Source organism: Thalassophryne amazonica, chromosome 19, assembly GCF_902500255.1.
Source record: "Thalassophryne amazonica chromosome 19, fThaAma1.1, whole genome shotgun sequence".
Classification (NCBI taxonomy): Eukaryota; Metazoa; Chordata; class Actinopteri; order Batrachoidiformes; family Batrachoididae; genus Thalassophryne; species Thalassophryne amazonica.
In genome coordinates this window covers 22,258,010-22,278,185 of record NC_047121.1, presented here as the reverse complement: position 1 = coordinate 22,278,185, position 20,176 = coordinate 22,258,010, and the positions used below count along the sequence as shown (strand labels likewise).

Genomic DNA, 20,176 nt, shown 5'->3' with positions numbered 1-20,176 from the left:
ATGACTTAAAGTTCTGAACACAGTGCTATTTGTGATGTATTCAGTCTCTTCACAGTGCTTTTGGTTTTATAAGCTATTTGTAGTAGTTTAATGGCTGGCTGATTCGGCAGGCCGTGACACAGGCAGTGCTCCCAGACAAGCCGGGAAGAGACAAATTTAGATTTGCTTAAGTGGATACAGTGTGCAAATGTGGTCTGTTCTTCAGTTGGGTATCAGAGTGTAAACCGAGTATTAAGTGAAAACATCTTTTAATCATTGCCAAACCTTTTCCACATGTAAGTATTGATAAATGATTTTTTTGTGCTGTTGGATCATTGCTTGTATTTGCACATTGGGCTGTGGCTGGACAGCAAACTGGACTGGACAACCCAAATCAACTCCCTTTACAGGAAGGGACAGAGCAGGTGTACTACCTGAGGGAAGGTTGCGGTCATTTACATCTGCAGAAACTCCTGTGGATGTTCTACCAGTAGCCAGTGTCCTGGGGGCAGCACATCCAAGATGGTCACGTTTGCTTCTTGTTTGTTTTTAAAGTAAGCGCTGTTGCTGTGTCAAGGTGGTTGCGGCATACAATGGTGCAAAACATATGGAACCGAAATTGCAAGGTAAAATGGAACCAAAATTGTACCGCAAATGGAACCAAAATTTGCAACAAAATCATGGAACAGAATAGTAATGGGACAAATGATCCATATCATGTGATATACAAACCACCAATCAAATGACAAGGATCTATTTAGATGTTATATAAATTGTAATATTTACTACAGAGAAGAAAGATGTACGAGGTGCATCCACAAAGTATCTGACCTTATTTTATCCCACGGTAACAAATATAGTATGCAAGGTGTCATTTTGTGGAGAGGTGTAGGGAAAATCCTTGCGCATGTGTGAATTTTTTTTCTTATGCAGAGGATGCCACTTGTGAACACCGAGTGAAAGAGTGCAGACATGTACTTCTGCCTCCATTGGCTTTAACATGATGGAAATGACTTGAGGCGGGGACTTTTGATGGAGGATTGGACATGCAAAGAGCACATTCAGGCTTTTCTGGCCAAACACATCACTCTGGTAATCTGTTCAGACTTCCTACTCTCCTGATATGGCTCTGATTTTTGGCTGTTCAAAACTACACTTAAAGGGACTTGATTTGAGTCGTGACAAGACTTCATGTGGAACTTGATGGCCCAGTTGGACACCATTCAAAAGATGTCTTCCAGAAATGCTTCTTTCAATGGCAGAACCGCTGGGAGAAGTGTGTGAGACAGCAGGGATCCTGATTAATCATGGGAGTGTTCTGTTTGGCCAGAAAAGCCTGAATCCGGTGAGCAGCATGAGTAGCTGTGAGACTTCCGGACGTAGTTGCTTCTCCTCCGCTGTCAGCTGCTTCAGCACAAATTTCATTCACACTCTCTGCATGCTCAAGCCCTCCATTAAAATAGAACCTGCGCTAATCCCCATGTCCTCTGCAAGTTCTTGTATGGTGACACAACGGTTATCCATGACTAAAGTCTGTATGCTATCAATCACTTTGTCATTTGGGCTTGTGGATGGCTTCAAGTTGTTGCATCATGAAAATCTGACAATACATGTCTGCACTTTTTGGCTTGGTGCTCACAACTGGCATGTGCTACATAGTGCAAAAAAAATAAATAAAATAAATAAATAAAAAATTGATGCATGTGCAAGAAGGCTTCCTTCACTTCCTCCACCAAATGGCACCTCGCACACTGCATTTGTTTCCGTGGGATAAAAATAGGTCTTTTTGGATGCACCTTGTATATGTTTCTGAAACCCCAAACTGACATTTTACCTACTTTGGAGGATTCCAAGGCATAGGAAGATCGGACCCTACCCCAGTACCCACTGTAGTTTGAACAATGTGAATATCTAACTGGAAAAACTTACCCCTCTCAAAATGCCAACCTTTGCACTCAGTTGGACATGGACACATCTCAAATGGATTTGTTTTCTGCATTTCGACCAGGTGTCATGACACCAAAATATTTTTTTTTCTTGCCATTGCCTTAATCGGCTCACAAATCAGCAGGATATAAACAAAAGAAAAAATGCTTTTTGTTGATGTTGTGTGTCGGGTGAACTTCGCCTGAAACGTCACATTTGTCATTAATAAAGCTTTTTGTATGGGAGCACTGTGGTGGTGCAGATCTTTCTGTTTTTGGTAGAATTCTTCTTGATCCAGCACATCTTTTATGTATTTTGGATGTGCCTGTCTTCTTTGCATCACCTGTTTTTATTCTTATCATGGCTGATGTGTGCTGTTTGCCTCTGACAGAGACCAGCTTCCTCCTGGGAAATGCCCAGATCGTGGAGTGGCCTGTAGTTTACAGCAATGACGGATTCTGCAAGCTGTCTGGCTTCCACAGGGCTGAGGTCATGCACAAAAGCAGTACATGCAGGTAAAACACAGCATCTCTGGGGGACAGCTTGTTATCACTGCAGATCATGTAAACATTGTACGTGTATCCTACCGAAATCTTTGTTGTTTTAGTCATATCTGAATCTTTCTAAGCTACTATGTGCTCGCACAGTGACAATAGTACTCTTATATCTTCCTTGTTTGGGTGGTTTACAGTTTTTCCTCAGTTGTTAAAAACACTAAACCCTATTGTCTGAACCAAATGCTCAGTTGGCTGAACCCACTGATTGAATCAGTCACTCTTTTAGCAAAACCATAAGCACTTTTAATCAGGCGGTGCACAAACTGGTCAACACAAATGCAAACTCTCACAGCAGATGCAGTTAGAATTAGGTTTAGTCGTGTGAAACAAGCAGGGATTCAGTACACAAGTTGTCCAGCAGTGAAGCAGAGGTACAGACAGATGGCAGGCTGAGGCTATGTCCAGTAAACAGGCTGAGGTGAAAAATACATGGCGTGGTGGTGTTCAGAAGGCAAAGGCAAAAAATGCGGTCGCCGACAAAACAAGGCCAAATACTGGCAGGCTGAACAAGACAAGATGTGAGGGCTGGAAAGTGAAATACATTCAACAATCTGGCAGTGAGCTGTGAGACAGTGAGGGCTTAAATGAGGAGCATACTAATCCAGGTGATGTGGAGCAGGTGTGTGGAAGTCTCTGGAATGGGGCGTGGCCGGGAAGACAAAGATTGTGTACAGTGCAAGATAATAAGGAAGGAAAACACAGAGTTGAGTGATGTAAGAGACAAAAATGCTTGAGCACGTGCAAAGAGAGTAAGTGACGAAAAACACAAAGCAGACAGAATCAAAGTGAGAGACAGAGACACGAGGCAGGTGTAGTGGAGTGAGAACATAACCAGATGGATGTGAGGAAAACAAGAGAACAAGGTCAAATGGAAACAGAGGACTATGACACAGCATGAACAGTAACTGAGGACAGAATAAAATACTACAATGAACAAGAACTGAACTAAGCATGAACACGAGGACTAAAGGCAAACCATCAGATAAAAGCAAAACCAGAATGGAAACAAATCATGGCTGAAGGATAGAAATAAAAGATAAGCAGGTGGGAAAACAAACTATTGGTTAAACAGCAAATAAACAAAACCGGTGACTACGGAATAGTGCAATAGATAAAACAGGATAACTGATAAACCGAGAATGCAACAAACAACAAATAGAAGATAATCAGATAAGCATCACTGAAGATAAATAATAACAAAAACCTGTGACTAAAGCATAATACAATAAATGAAAGAAAAGAGAATCAAACTAGGACTGACGTGACTAAGTGTGAACAAATACAAGGATGATGAAATAGAAACAAAACCAATGATAACATGAGCATGATCACGACAGACATGGATAAACCACTGAAGGCTCAGAGCATGGGAACGGCTATGAATCAATACTTATGGCAGATAATGTAAAGGCCGGATCATGACACTTTCCCCGTTTAGACACAACTGCCAAGACATTTTCATTGTGATGCCCTGTGTACGAGGTCTGTGAGAAAAGTATCCGACCTTTTTATTTTATGCAAAAAATATATGGATTTGATTCATATGTTTTTACGTCAGCCAAGCTTGAACCTTCGTGCGCATGCGTGAGTTTTTTCACACCTGTCGGTTACGTCATTCACCTGTGGGCAGGCTTTGAGTGAGCACTGGTCCACCCCTCTTGTCGTTTTTTCATTGCGAGGAAATGGCGGAATGATTTGGGCTTTGTTCCATCAGAATTTTTTCAGAAACTGTTAGAGACAGGCAGCTGGAAACCATCCGGAAAATTCACATGGCTTTCGGTGAAAATTTTATGGGCTTCACAGAGATTACGGAGTGTTACTACCGCTTTATGGACGGCCCACAGTGGCGCACGGCGCGCTGCGCTCCGAGCCGTGATTGACAGGCAGAAACCACCATTTCATTTCTAAACGGATGGCTGTGTCGATCCGGGACCATCGTGTGCAATTTCTCTGGTTATCACAAGAGCTGGACATCAGCCATTTTCCGGCAGATTTCACTTTTAACAAGAGATTTTGTCATGGAAAGCCGCATGGAGGCTTCGCGCATCATGACGGATTCGCTGATGGAGCGAGACAAAGAACGCCTCCGTTTTGGAGTGTCAGAGGACAAGTTGGGACATGCCTATCTCAGCTTTCAGTGGCTTACCAGTCGAGTGAGTATAAGAGAAATTGTGGAGAGCTGGGCACGACGCTGTGGGCCGTCCTTAAAGCGGTAGTAACACTCTGTAATCTCTGTGAAGCCCATAAAATTTTCATCGAAAGCCATGTGAATTTTCCGAATGGTTTCCAGCTGCCTGCCTCTAACAGTTTCTGAAAAAATTCTGATGGAACAAAGCCCAAATAATTCCACCATTTCCTCGCAATGAAAAAACGACGACAGGGGTGGACCAGTGCTCACTCAAAGCCTGCCCACAGGCGAATGACGCAACCGACAGGCGTGAAAAAACTCACGCATGCGCACGAAGGTTGAAGCTTGGCTGACATAAAAACATATGAATCAAATCCATATATTTTTTTGCATAAAATAAAAAGGTCGGATACTTTTGTCACAGACCTTGTATACTATTAAGTAAAACTAACTGACACTGATAATACATTTTCTAAAAAATATATTTTTCTCCTCCACATCTGGGAGGGCAGCGCCCGAGCGCCCCCTATGGGCCAGCCGCCACTGCATGTAATATTCAGTTTGTTACATAACTTAACTCAATGTATATTTTCTGTATGTTTGTCTGTGTAATTGGGTTACATCTGCATACTCCACAAGAGAATGAAAAGTGGAAATCTACCTTATTTAGCCTGTGGGTTAATATATTTTAATTATTGAACAGTCAGAACCAATAAACCAATATATGTAGGTTTTTTTTAACAACAGCAGGGTATTTGAATTATAACTGTGCAGGAAAATTTTTAAAACGAAACTGTCAAAGTGCTAAATTTTTAATTTGTAAAAGTAATTTTAAAGTTCAGTTTCATTCATTATTTAAGCACAGAGGAGGAGAAATAATTTTTCTACTTTCCCTGTTTCTCTTCTGCTGCTGTGACCTGTGCCGTGTCGATATGAAGAGATGTTTACATGATGATAACTTTCTTTATCACTGAGATCTGCTCAGTTATCATGTAACAAAAACATGCAGCTCAGCATAAAAAGCTGCAGCATCTGGTGGAGAGAGTGAGACTTCCAATTTGGAGTCACCAGGGAAGGTCGGCTGAGTCCAGCTTGAGGATGTGGCTTCCTGGTTGGCTGTCAGTCAACATGTTTTATAATTTGACTGTGACCGATGCCTCATCTCCTCAGGCACAGCTCAGAGCTGACTGGAGGTGATGTCTTGGGTAGCCAGCGACTAAAAAATGTGTCCTGAGACACCGACTGAGTGAGAATAAGGATGCTGAGTTTCATCCGTCCAGCCTCTGCTCCTCTGGGCTGAGGACCTGCAGGACCAGCCGTCCTCTCAGACATGGCACTAACAAGATATATATGTTAACTGTTCCAAGGTTCAAACTTCTTTCTCAATAACTTCTTATATTTTCAAGCATAAAACATGAACCGTGGTCTTTCTAAATAACTTATCCATTCAGTTTAATTGTAGTTGCCCCAGTGAAAATACTTGCAGCACTTTCATGGATAATTAAAGGATGTCAGGAATTCAGGAGGCACCAATCCAGAATAGATTTGCAAACCTGCACTATGAATATAAAGGTCTTTATATAACGGCTCAGTGGATTCTTGTCATTTGATTGGTGCTTTGTATGTCACATGACTTGGATTAATTCATCCCATTTGTGTTGCATTGCATTCAGAGTGCGGCTCGGTTACGGCACTCTTGTAATGAATTGATACACGGTTGTAATTGTTTCTTTTTTCTGCTACCTGTCTATCACTTCTTTAGTTTTTAAGTGCAACAGCTATGAATTTTAGCTCACTGTTGTATTCCTGTGTGAATCGTAGGAGTGGTTAGCTTTTTGTCAGCGGTTAGCTTGCGCTAGCTTTTGCTACACGGTTGGACTCTCTGATGCACAATTTACATTACATTACACTTTACATTGATGTTGCGTGATGATGATAGAAAGGGTCACCCCCTTAGAGACCTGTGTCCGTATGTTAGAGCAGCTTCTTCGTTCAGTGGAATTAGACAAAAATGGGTACTTCAGATGAGCTTAGTGTCAGGCTGGCTAAGTAGCACTAAACTTTTGCTCCGCCAGCTAAAGACGATGGTTTCGGACTGTTTTAGGCAGACAAAACTCTCATAAGGTTTGGTGCCCGGTTGTGGTACCCAGTTCACAGTCGCCACTTGCTGACTGTGAACCATTTATCAGCCTTGGACATGCCTGTTAACAGGTGTCTTCTGCCGCCTTCTGCAGGCCAAAATGCTGTGCTTTAGTGATAGGGGATTCTATCACCCGCAAAGTTAGATTCCAGCTGCCAGATGACATTAAGTGTGTTCCTGGGGCCAGAGCACCCGACATTGCCTCTTACCTTAGGGTGCTGACATTGCACAATCATTGTTAGCCAAAGGAACCCCACACTAGATATAGCCACATAGTTATTCATTTAATACCATCCCAATGATATTAAGATGAGACAATCGGAGGTCACAAATAGACATAGAGAGGATTTGTGACCTCACCAAAAAGATGTGTCAGCATCAGTTAATAGTATCTGGTCCCCTCCTATCTCAGGGTAATGATGAGGCGTTTAGCAGGCTGATGTCATTGAATAGGTGGCTGCCACAGTTTTGTAGACAGCAAGGCTTTAGTTTTATTGATAACAGGGCCTCCTTTTGGGGACGCTGTGGCTTGCTGATACCGGACGGCCTTCACCTACTGGGGAAAGCATGTTGAACATAGATAAAACATAGATAGAGTTCTTGTCACGCCCGGCGGGTGCCAGGCTCCCGAAGTGTTTGGACCCAAAATGCAAACTCTCGGACTACTGGATGAAGAAGAAATCGTGGTCTTTAATTCTGGCTCTGGTTCGGCACACAAGTGATCATTCGGCGAGGCAGAAGTACAAACAGGGTCAGGCAAAAACGCAGTCATGGGCAAGCAGGGTTCAAAGGCACGAGCAGACAGACATCATGGGCAAGGCAAAAGGCAAAGTCAAAAAACACAAAGCAGGATCTGGATACACGGCAAAAACAGGACTAGATACAGAGCTGGTAAGTGTGCAAAGACAACAAACGAGCAAGGGCGTGGTGGCTGGGGTGGAGACTAAATAGGACAGGAGTTACTAGGTGCACGTGAGGAACAATCAGAAGGAGGCTTGGCTAGTGAACGAAGATACTTCATTGTGCAAGACAGTGAGGGAGGACAACTTAAGGGCGGAGTGAAGAAAGACAAAGATATGTGAACAGGTGCACAAAGCGTGAGTGAAAGAAGACAAAGCAGACAGAGTTAAAGTGAGAGGAAAACATGACAGGTGCCGGATGTGAAGTTGGAACAAGAGGCAAAAACAAAACTGAGCTAAAACTGAATAGGAGTCAAACAGAACATGAGGACTAGACTAAACAAGAACTGGCAACATGGACTAGAATACAAGATGGAGCAAAATACTAAAATGACATTAAACAACAACTGACTAAAGAAAATTAGGCAGTAATACCAACCATAAGAAGAAGAAGTGAACAAACAATAACCAAAACAAATCCTGACATAACGGTACAACAGATATTATAACCAAGAGGAACAAGTGATAACTAAATAAACAATGACTGACACTAGAACAGAATGAAAGGCCAAAGTAAAAAAGTAACAGAAAACAAAGTGACAAATCAAAACAGAACAGAGACGAACTGTTAATGACTATGATGAAACTGAGGAAAACTATGATGAAATGAAATAACTAGTGAATTATAACAAAAAGAACAAAGTGACAAGAAAAACATGACAGAATACTCAGATGAAAATTACTGATAAATCAAAGTTTGGAAGCAGACGGAAACCATGAAAGAGGAAAATCAAGGGCTTAGTGCCCTGACCGGGCCCAGTTCCTGACAGTACCCTCACCCCAAGCGGCGGTCACCGGACCGCCAACGCAAAAGAAACCAACACCGGGAGGGCAGCGGGGGAAACACCAAGGAGGCGGGCATACAGGGACCGGGTGACAACCGGCCACATGGCGTTACCTGGTGCATGACCGAGACGGAGGATCAGCCTGAGATTGGGTCAGGAGGCCGGCCATGAGGCTTTTCACAGTACCTGCTAGTGTCAATGGCCCAACCATGGGGAATACTGGCACAGAGGTGGAGTCAGGAGTACAAAACCGGCTCGACACAGGGCCGAAACACCTGGAACCAAATGATGAGGCGAATCAGCTGCTTAAAGGGGAAATACACCAAGCGGAGAACCCATAGAAACAGAGCAATTAGCCGTGCCCAAAAAGAGTCCACAAACCCAATGAAAAGGATAGCCGAACCTCATCCTAAAACCCCACCCCCACTAGCAACACATTCCAACAAATACAGGAAACAATGAATTAATGAGTTCAACAGAGGCTTACTGACTCATATAGAGACCCACTGAAATAACTGAAAGGCAGACGAAATGAAGCATACCTGTGCAAACCCCAAATCCACAAATAATTAGCCCCTCTTGGATTTGCTACCTGGCCATTCGGATGAGACTTCACCAAGTAAAAAGATCTTTTGGACAGTTTTTTGCCACACAGAGTGTAAACATGGAAGGATTTGTCCTAACGTGTTATGAGCAACATTAAAGTGGACTAACCAATCTTGGAACCAGTATGAAACTCTTGACATAGCCTGGGTATCATTAAGACTGCCTAAATGACAACTAATTCCTGAGGGAGATCTACCGAAAGATACAATTCTGAAGCACAACAGGAAGCACACAGGAATGATCAATTTCTTAAGACATGTATCAGAGAGCCTTCTTAGATTCAATAGTGCCACTTTAAATAGATTCCCAACAAATTTATAAGAATGCCGTTTCAGGATCAGAAGTTGTGCTTTTAACAGATCTGTAACAGGCTCTTGAGAAAGCCTTTCAAGTTAAGCATGGCGTTTTAAACAGATTTCTCATGGAATGACAGGCATGAAAACAAACTCATAACCAGCGAAAAAAGAAAAATCACTAACCGTCAACAGTTAATGTCTTCAAAGCTGTTCCATGAACAGGTGCTGTGGATGGCTGTCAGCTGCACAGGGCGTTATGTTGACGAAGGCAGCCGAAGCTCCGGAGCATCAGCACTGTGCGGGCTCCGACCCCCCTCTGGAGGCCGCCGCTGGTGAGTCCACCGCCAAGCGTGAGAAGATCTGTTCAGCTGCTGCTGAGGGTAACATCTGCAGCGAAACACGTGGAGGCTGAGTTGACAGCCAGCGATGATGAAACAGGATGTTCCGGTAAACCCTCAGCTGACGTCACAGAAAGAGCAGCTTTGCATGGCGTCTCCACCGCGAGTGACCGCATCCTCACGTGGAGCAGAGCCGGCTGCTGGGGGAAGAGAGACTGAGCGAGCTGTGAAAGTTTCTGACGATGATGGAGACGAGGCCGACGTTGGGGAGCGCAGAGACGGAAGTCAACTGGAGCCGCTGAGAGATTCATGCTGAACGATGCTGGAGGTCCCGGGCAAGCTCCGTCTGCGTAGTGACCGCTGTGCGCGCTGAGGCTTTCCCGGACGAGATTACAGGTGGTGATGAGCATGACTCCAAAGGGGTTCTACTGGCAGCAGTGCGGATAGTGACTGCCAGAGGATCAAGTGGATGTGGCCGCCATCTCGGAAGCAGGTGTTGGAGGAGTTGGCTCGGGCACTCGGGCTGACCTGGGAGTCGGGATCGGGGCCACCCGGAGTGGGCCCGCTGGAGTGTTTGCGCCCGCAACGAGTGGTTCAGCTGGATCCGGATTACTGGGCATTACTTTATTCCGTCGTGGAGCAGGTATGGGAGGAGTCTGGAGTGGGGCCGACCTCAGTGGCTGTATTTCTGGACCAGAAGACATGGAGTAAGAGACCGGCTTCGGTGTTGCGTCGTACCAGGGTGGAGCGAGGGCAGCGTCTGAGAGCGTTATGTCACGCGGCTCCTCATAACAGGTGGACGTGAGCTCGGCCTCAAACAAAAAGTCCATGGGGTCCTGAATACAGGGAGGGACCCAACCCTGCTCAAACTGCGATTTAATGCTCTTAAGCTCTGGAAAATTGTTTACCAGCTCAGGTTCGGCTGAAAAGATCTGATCAAGAGCTGAGAAAATTCGCTGTTTGTTCCGCTGACTGCGGCAGTCCTGATACTCAAAAAATAAGTCTTGAATCCTGAATAGTGTATTAGCCGTGTCCTGCAGCGCCTGACCTTCAGCCTCTGATGATGCATCGTCATCAATGTCCTCCCACTCCGAGTCGCTGTCAGTGAGTGGAAGGCTGAATGGTAGATGGTCTTCAGGTTGTCCAGGCGGGGAGTTTTTCCACGGCAAAAAATTCGCCAAGATTCTCCAGGTCTGGGAAAAACCTATACAGCCAAGCATTAGCCTCAACAAGATCCAGTGCTTGGTTGAGATAATCAAACCTCTTCTTTGGTGTGAAACAGGCTCTAAAGCAGTCAAAACAGAATTCTATTTCAGAAAAAATGTCCTTGATTAAGGCAAGGTCGTTGGCTGTGGCGACCAGTGTGGAGTTCGCTGGGTCCATTTTCTGGCTCGTTTGTACTATCACGCCAGGCTCCCGAAATGTTTGGACCCAAAATGCAAACTCTTGGACTACTGGATGAAGAAGAAATCGTGGTCTTTAATTCTGGCTCTGGTTCGGCACACAAGTGATCAGTCGGCGAGGCAGAAGTACAAACAGGGTCAGGCAAAAACGCAGTCATGGGCAAGCAGGGTTCAAAGGCATGAGCAGACACAGACATCATGGGCAAGGCAAAAGGCAAAGTCAAAAAACACAAAGCAGGATCTGGATACACGGCAAAAACAGGACTAGATACAGAGCTGGTAAGTGTGCAAAGACAACAAATGAGCAAGGGTGTGGTGGCTGGATGGAGACTAAATAGGACAGGAGTTAACTAGGTGCATGTGAGGAACAATCAAGAAGGAGGCGTGGCTAGTGAACGAAGATACTTCATTGTGCAAGACAGTGAGGGAGGACAACTTAAGGTGGAGTGAAGAAAAGACAAAGATATGTGAACAGGTGCACAGAGCGTGAGTGAAAGAAGACAAAGCAGACAGAGTTAAAGTGAGAGGAAAAACATGACAGGTGCAGGATGTGAACATAAATAACTGGGCATGAGACAAGGACATGAAAGCAGGTGCAGGATGTGAAGTAGGAACAAGAGGCAAAAACAAAACTGAGCTACAACTGAATAGGAGTCAAACAGGAACATGAGGACTAGACTAAACAAGAACTGGCAACATGGACTAGAATACAAGATGGAGCAAAATACTAAAATGACATTAAACAAAAACTGACTAAAGAAAACTAGGCAGTAATACCAACCATAAGAAGAAGCAGTGAACAAACAATAACCAAAACAAATCCTGACATAACAGTACAACAGATATTATAACCAAGAGGAACAAGTGATAACTAAATAAACAATGACTGACAACTAGAACAGAATGAAAGGCCAAAGTAAAAAGTAACAGAAAACAAAGTGACAAATCAAAACAGAACAGAGAATAACTGTTAATGACTATGATGAAACTGAGGACAACTATGATGAAAATGAAATAACTAGTGAATCATAACAAAAAGAACAAAGTGGCAAGAAAAACATGACAGAATAACTCATGATGAAAATTACTGATAAATCAAAGTTGAAGCAGACGGAAACCATGAAAAGAGGAAAATCAAGGGCTTAGTGCCCTGACCAGGCCCAGTTCCTGACAGTTCTAGAGGGAGGGTAACATTAGGACTCCACATCAGGTCATGTAGCAGGTGACTGAAGAACCTGCAGGGCTTACGATTAATGTGGTTATGGATTTCTTTAGCCTAGTAGGAAAATTAGCACAGAAAATCCACAATGGTGACAGTGTAGTTTATGTGCGAAGGAAGGGAAACTTTTGAAGTTGAGACTGTGGCCTGTTTCCACAGATGTACTCATAAAGAGCATAGAGGGACATGTTTTACAAACGTAGTTCCCATTACTACATTGGAAAACAGAATTGAGGATGCCCCACTGGCTGTTCCTGCAACGTCAAATATTCCATGTCTGCTACCTTCAACCCACGTGGAACTTCATATACCCAAACCTAATTTTAGGCTTCTTATATACTCTGGAACCACCCCCAAATCCCAGTAGTCCAAAGTCAACCCCAATAATGTCCGTCGTTTGGGTCTCATTAACATAAGGTCACTGTCCTCAAAATTGCTGTTGATAAACAATCTAATTATGTCAGATAGGGTTAGATATGATTGGCTTATGTGAAACCTGGGTTAAAGCTACTGGTCTCCTTCCCTTAAATGGAGCCTGGCCACCGGCATACACATTTAGTCACAGCCCTTGTGATAAAAGGCAAGGCAGAGGTGCTGGTCTAATTTAGAAATCTGGGTTTATCTTATTGGCTTTTGTTGTCTAAAATATAATTTGTTTAAACATTTGACTCTCTGCTCTGCCCAGGATACTATGTACAGCAAAGGTCAGAAGAATAAAAATCAGCCATACTATTTTGTCACCGCATAGGCCTCCAGGCCCATACTCTGAATTCTTAGATGAATTTGATGAGTTTATCTCTAATTTGGTAACCCGTGTCGACAACATTCTGATTGTTGGTGACTTCAGCATTCATATAAATGAGCCTTCTGGCCCCCTCTGCAAATCATTCATGGACATTATAGATGTATTAGGATTCCAGCAATGCATTCAGGGTTCGACATACATTAGTGGAAATACCGTAGATCTGGTCCTCATTCATAGTATCACTGTCACAAATATTGACATCTCAGATCACTCGCTTGTTAAGTTTCCAGTCTTGTTACCTTGTTCAGTGTAACGAGAAACTTATTTATTGTCACAGCGACACATTAACTCCTCAACTACAATTGAACTTGAAGTCAGACTGCCTGATATCTTTGTGTCACTTTCTAAAAAATGTACCAGAAATAGAAACTGAATGATCCACACAGCCACAGCGCTCCGATACACAAAAAGCTTCATAACGTTTCGGGCAAACTGCCCTTCGTCAGACAGCACACAAAGTGTGAAACACCTGTCTAAATACTGACATGATTAGTAATTGCCCTCATGTGAAGACTAATCAAGCCAAAATTAAAAACATCAAGTCATGATATCCTCAACAAACATACTCACAAATTAATGAGAGTAAGCAGATAAACAGGCGCCAAAGCCAACAAAGACATCAAACAAAACAAAACAACACAAAAAATACACTAATATAAATACAGGCAGAATGTCTGAATAAAATACATGATAACAAATATGATGACAAAAATACAGACAGGACACATCCTGCAGGGACCGATACAGCGTAAAACAACTTCATAATTAGAAAAGCAGATTCCATAATAGAAAAGAACATAATAGAAAAAAGCTACATGGTGGACAAAGAATCACAAAGAAATATATTATATTATAAAACGGTCTGAGATTGAAGTCCTCATTTAAGCCCCTGGGGGAAAGTGTAATGTGAGTATAAATCCAAAAAGCACATTATAAACATCACCGCCATGATTATTAAGTTGTACATGCTCGATACCCAAGTACCTAAGTGAAGTCACATTATGTTGTTTCACAGAAAAATGAACAGCCACAGGACTTTTATTATCATGATTACAAATTTTGGATGTATGCTCTGAAATTCTTCTTTTTAAAGTTCTTGTAGTTTTTCCAGTATAGACTATCCACACGGGCATTTCAACATGTAAATCACATTGGAAGTCTCACATCCCTTACCAAAAAGTAGTATATGCAAGTATGTTTCAAGTATACTTCTAGTTTACTTTTTATATACTTATCAGTACTATTTTTTGGTAAGGGATGTGATAACTCCCTTGATTTTAAAAGTCTTACCCATCCTGGAGTGTTGAAAGATTTCTGTTCTATATGTGAAATTGCATTGACTGCAATGACCACATCTGTAATTACCATCCGGTATCTTTGATAAGGAGCATGAATCAATTAAAGGCAACAGATTAAAACGTACCAACATACTGTTCAAATTAGGTGGTCTCCTATATATAATCCTAGGTGGTGAGGAAAATGCTTTTAAATCTTTCAAATGTGGATCAGTTTCAATGTTTTTTTAAGACTTTGTCAAACTCCCTACTTGAGGACATCATGACTTGATGTTTTTAATTTTGGCTTGATTAGTCTTCATGAGGGCAGTTACTAATCATGTCAGTATTTAGACAGGTGTTTCATACTTTGTGTGCTGTTTGACGAAGGGCAGTTTGCCTGAAACGGTATGTTTTGTTAAATAAAGTTTTGTTTTTGTATCGGAGCGCTGTGGCTGTGCAGATCATTCGGTTTCTATTTTTTGTACAATTTTTCTTGATCCAGCACTCCCTTTCCATTTTTGGATGTGCGTGTCTTTGTTGCATCACTTTCTAAAAAATGGCCATTCAGTAGATAGTTTTGCTGACAGTTTCAACTCAGCGCTCACAACCACACTTGACATGATCGCTGCACCTACATTAAACCACACCCCCCAAAACACACTCGCCTTTGTTCAGTGATTACTTATATGGCCTCAAGCATGAGTCTAGAGGTCTAGAATGGAAATGGTGTGGTTCAAAACTAAAAGTATTCCACCTCGCGTGACATGATGCAGTTCTAGACTATAAGCATGCACTTTGTAGTAGACCAATTTTGTAGTAGGCTATTAACAAAAACAAGCATAATTCAAAGTTCCTGTTCAACACGGTGGCAACACTTGTTTACGGACAACCACCTGTAAGTCGCTCTCCATTTCTAGCCCAAGATTTCTTAGATTACTTTGAGAAGAAAATAGATGACTTTAGGTTAATCCGAGCACGCCCTAGTCCGGTTACTACCCTGTTGCTGAGGTAGATGCCATTAATGATACATAACCTAGAATTACCAAATTGATATTATTTCACTTGGCGTGCTGATAACACTTGTAACTTCTGCTAAAAGCACAACCTGTCTGTTAAACCCTATACCAACAAAACTGTTTAAGGACCTACTGTGTTGGAAATTATTAATCTATCACAAACATCAGGATCTGTTCCTAAATGTTTCAAATGTGCAGTGATTAAACCATTACTTAAGAAATCTAATCTTTACCCTATTCTATTGGAAAATTATAGGCCGATATCAACCTATCATTTTGTTACAATATTCTGGAAAAAGTGGTTTCACAGCAGCTCGTGGACCACCTTACTGAAAATAATCTCTTTGAGCCACTGTAGTTTACATTTAGAACACATCATTCCATGGAGACATCTCTCACCAAAGAGGTAAATGATTTTCTGCTTGCAATGGACTCAGACATCACTATGGTTTTGGTACTGCTAGTTCTTAGTGCTGCATTTAATACAGTGGATCATTGTATTCTATTTGATAGGCTGCTTTTCTCCCTTTATATCGCACCCCTCGGGCACATACTGCGGTGTTATGGGATTACTTTTGTTAGCCACCAAAAAACGTGAATCATCTGCAAATTGTGAATTATCTGCAAACCATTATTTGCAAAATGTGAATGCTGAAAAAATCTCCCAAAACGTGAATGTGGGTCTCAGAAAACGTGAACGCAGGTCTCGCAAAACGTGAATATCATTCTATATATATAATATATATATATAATAATATATATATAATATATATATAATATATTATATATATGTGTGTTTTTTTCAGTTTTTAAGTAGTTTATGATTTCAGTTCACGGGTCAATTTACTGCAGGAAATCTTGATCGCAAATCCGGTCTCCACAAAAATTATTATTATTATTTTTTTTTTTTTTGTGGGGGTGATCCCAGCAGTTTTCGCTTCTGGTGTCAAGCACCTGGTCCCACTGGGTGTGTCCTGCTGTGGGGACAGTGTCAGGTGAGGAGTTTGACTGGGACGGTCCACCTGTCAAACTCACAGAGGACAGAAACCTCCCCCTCCGGTAAAAGGCTCAATAATCTTAAGAGAAACATTGTAGAAAACACTAGTTAGAAACACTAGTTTCTAACCTCAGGAAGTAGACAACAAGACAACAAGCTACAAACCTTATTTTATTAATACAAGCCATCCTCTGAGCTGGAAAAATAATATTGATCTGAATGAGCAGGCACCGGAGAAATGGAATCTTAGGGAAAAAAACAAGACATCAGAAAATTTCACTAAATTCAGGTGTGGTGTCCCCCATATTCATTGCACACATAAGTGGTCTGCTGGTTATACTACAGCACTGTTTGGAAAAAATGTGCAAAAATTGAATTTTAATGAATTAGTGGATTTTATTGCTCATTTTAGGACTTATTTTAATGATGAAAAAAAATCACTAAAATTCAATTTTTGCACATTTTTCACATTGAGTGCTGTAGTACACAGGTGGGATGAAGTCACCATCAAATCACTCTTAAGTCATGAATCAGGAAGTCCCAAGTCAAGTCTCAAGTCATAATGACCACCAATTGTTTGCAAGCTGACTTGAGACTTAACTTGGGACTTGCAGATTGATGACTTGAACATGACTTGACGTGACTTTGTCCCACCTCTGCTGTAGTATAACCAGCAGGACCCCACTGATGTGTGTGCAGTTGTGTCACTACACTGGATAACATTGACAGTATTGAAAAAAAAAAAAAATTCTCCAAGCTTTTCACAATGACATTTTCCAAACTGAATGCTGTAGTATAACCATCATATGCTTTTTTTTTATCACTTTAGATCATCTTATTAGTAATGGAACAAGTCTCAGCCTCACGTCATCTAAATTCTGGGTCTGTTAGTGAAGCTTAGCGCTAGCGGCCTCAATCACCTTAGTATTCTCTCTGCTTCCCTGTCAGTTTATTACGGGTGAACTCATACCTTAAGTGCACTTTTTTTGGCCAGCTGATTCTGCTCTTTTGCTCTCTGTCAGTGGTGCGAATGACATCTCAAAAGGTTGACAGGTGCACACCACAGGGCGCTGGACTGACTACAAGATGCCATGGCTGAAGCTGATGCAGCACACTGCAGTCTGCTTTTGGAATGTAGACAGTTCCATGAGGAAAGGGCCCACTGATGGCGTGAGGACTGGAAGCTGGCCCCGCTTAACAGGGTGGTGGATGACCCCCTGCCTGCGGCACAAGGCTTGTGTGGTCATCTCAATAATGGACTCTGTTTTTGATGTTATTTTGGTTTTCTGTTTCCTTTTTCTCCAGTTTTGTAAAACTTTATAAAAACCTTGTAGCTGTTAGAATGGGTCACCTCTCTGAGTCTGGTCTGCTTGAGGTTTCTTCCTCATATCATCAGAGGGAGTTTTTCCTTACCACTGTCATGTGTGTGCTTGTTTTTAGGGGTTGTAAGGTTCTACCTTACTTGCGTGAGGTGCTTTGAGGCAGCTTGTGTGATTTGGCGCTATATAAAGGAAATAAATTGAACTGAAATGAAGTATTCGGACAGTGACACAATTTTTGCATCTGCACACTGCCACAATCGTGCTGAAATTACGCAATCAAGATGTGACTGAAGTGTCAACTTGCAGTTTTAATGCAGTTAGAGTTTATTCATACAGTATGAAATTACACTGCAAGTCAATTCGAGTTGCTAGACATCACTCTTGGCTGAGCACACCTGTCAAAATTAATTAGCTGTGGTTGGAGCAGAGAGAGTGAAAAACATACAGGCAGGTGCCCTCCAGGAGCAGATTTGGGCAGCCTTTGTGTAGACCTTACCCACCACATAAACAAGCTCACTGGAAAAACTCCCTCTGCGTATTTGATTGTCGGGAGAAACCTCACACAACCAGACTCAGCACAGCGATCATTCTGGTTTAACCATACTACAGGTCAGGTCAGGGCTTGGAGCAAGTGTTGAGATGCACATCATCACATCCTCCACACTATAGAATCCTTCACAATGCAAGTGATAACAGCCATAATACAAGACAGAAAAGCACAACACAAACTTGACAGAACATATAATGGCAGAACTTTTGCAGCTCAAGAATCATATATAGAGATGGGATGTCAATGACAGGATAATTGAAAAGACAACAACTACGTTATTGTGTTCCTATCAAATAGACTCCTCATTAATGATTATATTGATGTCAGATCAGTCACTGAGGCAGGATTTCCCATAGGCTCACCCAAACGGAGACTTACCTCCGACCTCTCTCCAAGATACGACAACATCCAGCAAAAGGACTATCCAGGTTTCAAAAGTTCACTATGGATTGCATGCATATCAATGAACTTCCACACACTATAGGGACTCCCCTTAGTTAATCTCACTCCTATCCAAATCCTAAATTCTTTCAGTTCAGACACTCACTGAGTATCCAAATAGATCCAGAGAGGCCTGTTCAGTCAGACCACAGTGGCGGAACCTGCAAATATCCTTGAACACTTCCACAGGATTGTATCCATCCATCTTGAGAAATCTGGATGATCAAATCCCACTCATTGCCCTTCTCTGGCATGGCACCTGCAGGTTAAGCATCAAGGCATCCACCAGGAGCGACCCAGAGCAGAGAAAAGAACAGGAATTAGGTGATAATAAGAGCGAAAACTCACTGTAACAGCAGTTTAACTACAAGCAACACTCAGTGAATTAGAATGAATGAGACTGAACCCTTACCCATAGGTGACATGACTAACAGTAATGGGACACAGCCAATGGTACAATACAACAAAGTATACAGTGCTTCCAGAAAGTATTCATAGCACTTCACTTTTTCCACATTTTGTTATGTTACAGTCTTATTCCAAAATGGATAAAAGTAAGGAACTGAGAGACTAGTCAGGATTGAGGGACAGATGAATGCAGCAATGTACAGAAACATCCTGGATGAAAACCTGCTCCAGACCACTGTTAACCTCAGACTGGGGTGACGGTTCATCTTTAAGCAGGATAATGACCCTAAGCACACAGTCAAGATATCAAAGGAGCGGCTTCATGACAACTCTGTGAATGTCCTTTAGTGGCCCAGCCAGAGCCCAGACCTGAATCCGTTTGAACATCTCTGGAGAAATCTGAAAATGGCTGAAACACTCCTCATCCAACCTGAAGGAGCTTGAGAGGTGCTGCAAAGAGGAATGGACAAAACTGCCCAAAGATACGTGCAACACACTTGTGGCATCATTCAAGATGATGTGAGGCTGTAATTGTTGTCGAAGGTGCATCAACAAAGTATTGAGCAAAGGGTGTGAATACTTATGTACATTTGATTTTCTTTTTTAAATAAACCTGCAAAAATAAAACAACAAAAACAAAACTATTTCCATGTTGTCATTATGGGGTGTTGTGAGTAGAATTTTGAGGTGAGAAATGAATGTACTCCTTTTTGTAATAAGGCTGTAACATAACAAAATGTGGAAAAGTGCTGTGAATACTTTCAAGGTGCAGTGTATGAGACAAAACAAAGCACTGTGAGTTGAGTTTTATTGTCTTATTGACTGTGTAAGCCTGATCCCGTCAGATCTAAGAAGCTAAGCAGTGCGGCATTGGATGGGAGACCTCTTTGGAACATCAGCGGCTGTGAGTTTCCCCAGGTAAAACTGGAGTTGCGTCAGGAAGGGCATCTGGCGTAAAACCTGTGCCAAATACCAGTGCGGATCTGGCTTTATCCGCTGTGGCCACCCCGAACAAAAATGGGGC

The 20,176-nt window shown here is 42.3% G+C and overlaps 1 protein-coding gene across 1 annotated transcript in view; it reads left to right on the top strand.

Moving 5' to 3' along the window:
- The window catches only part of kcnh5b (potassium voltage-gated channel, subfamily H (eag-related), member 5b), a 575,581-nt gene that overhangs the window by 25,865 nt on the left and 529,540 nt on the right, over positions 1-20,176 (top strand). Inside the window, exon 2 of the mRNA XM_034194844.1 lies at positions 2,297-2,420. Within this exon, the coding sequence (XP_034050735.1) occupies positions 2,297-2,420 (124 nt within the window). The remainder of the gene's footprint in view (positions 1-2,296; positions 2,421-20,176) is intronic.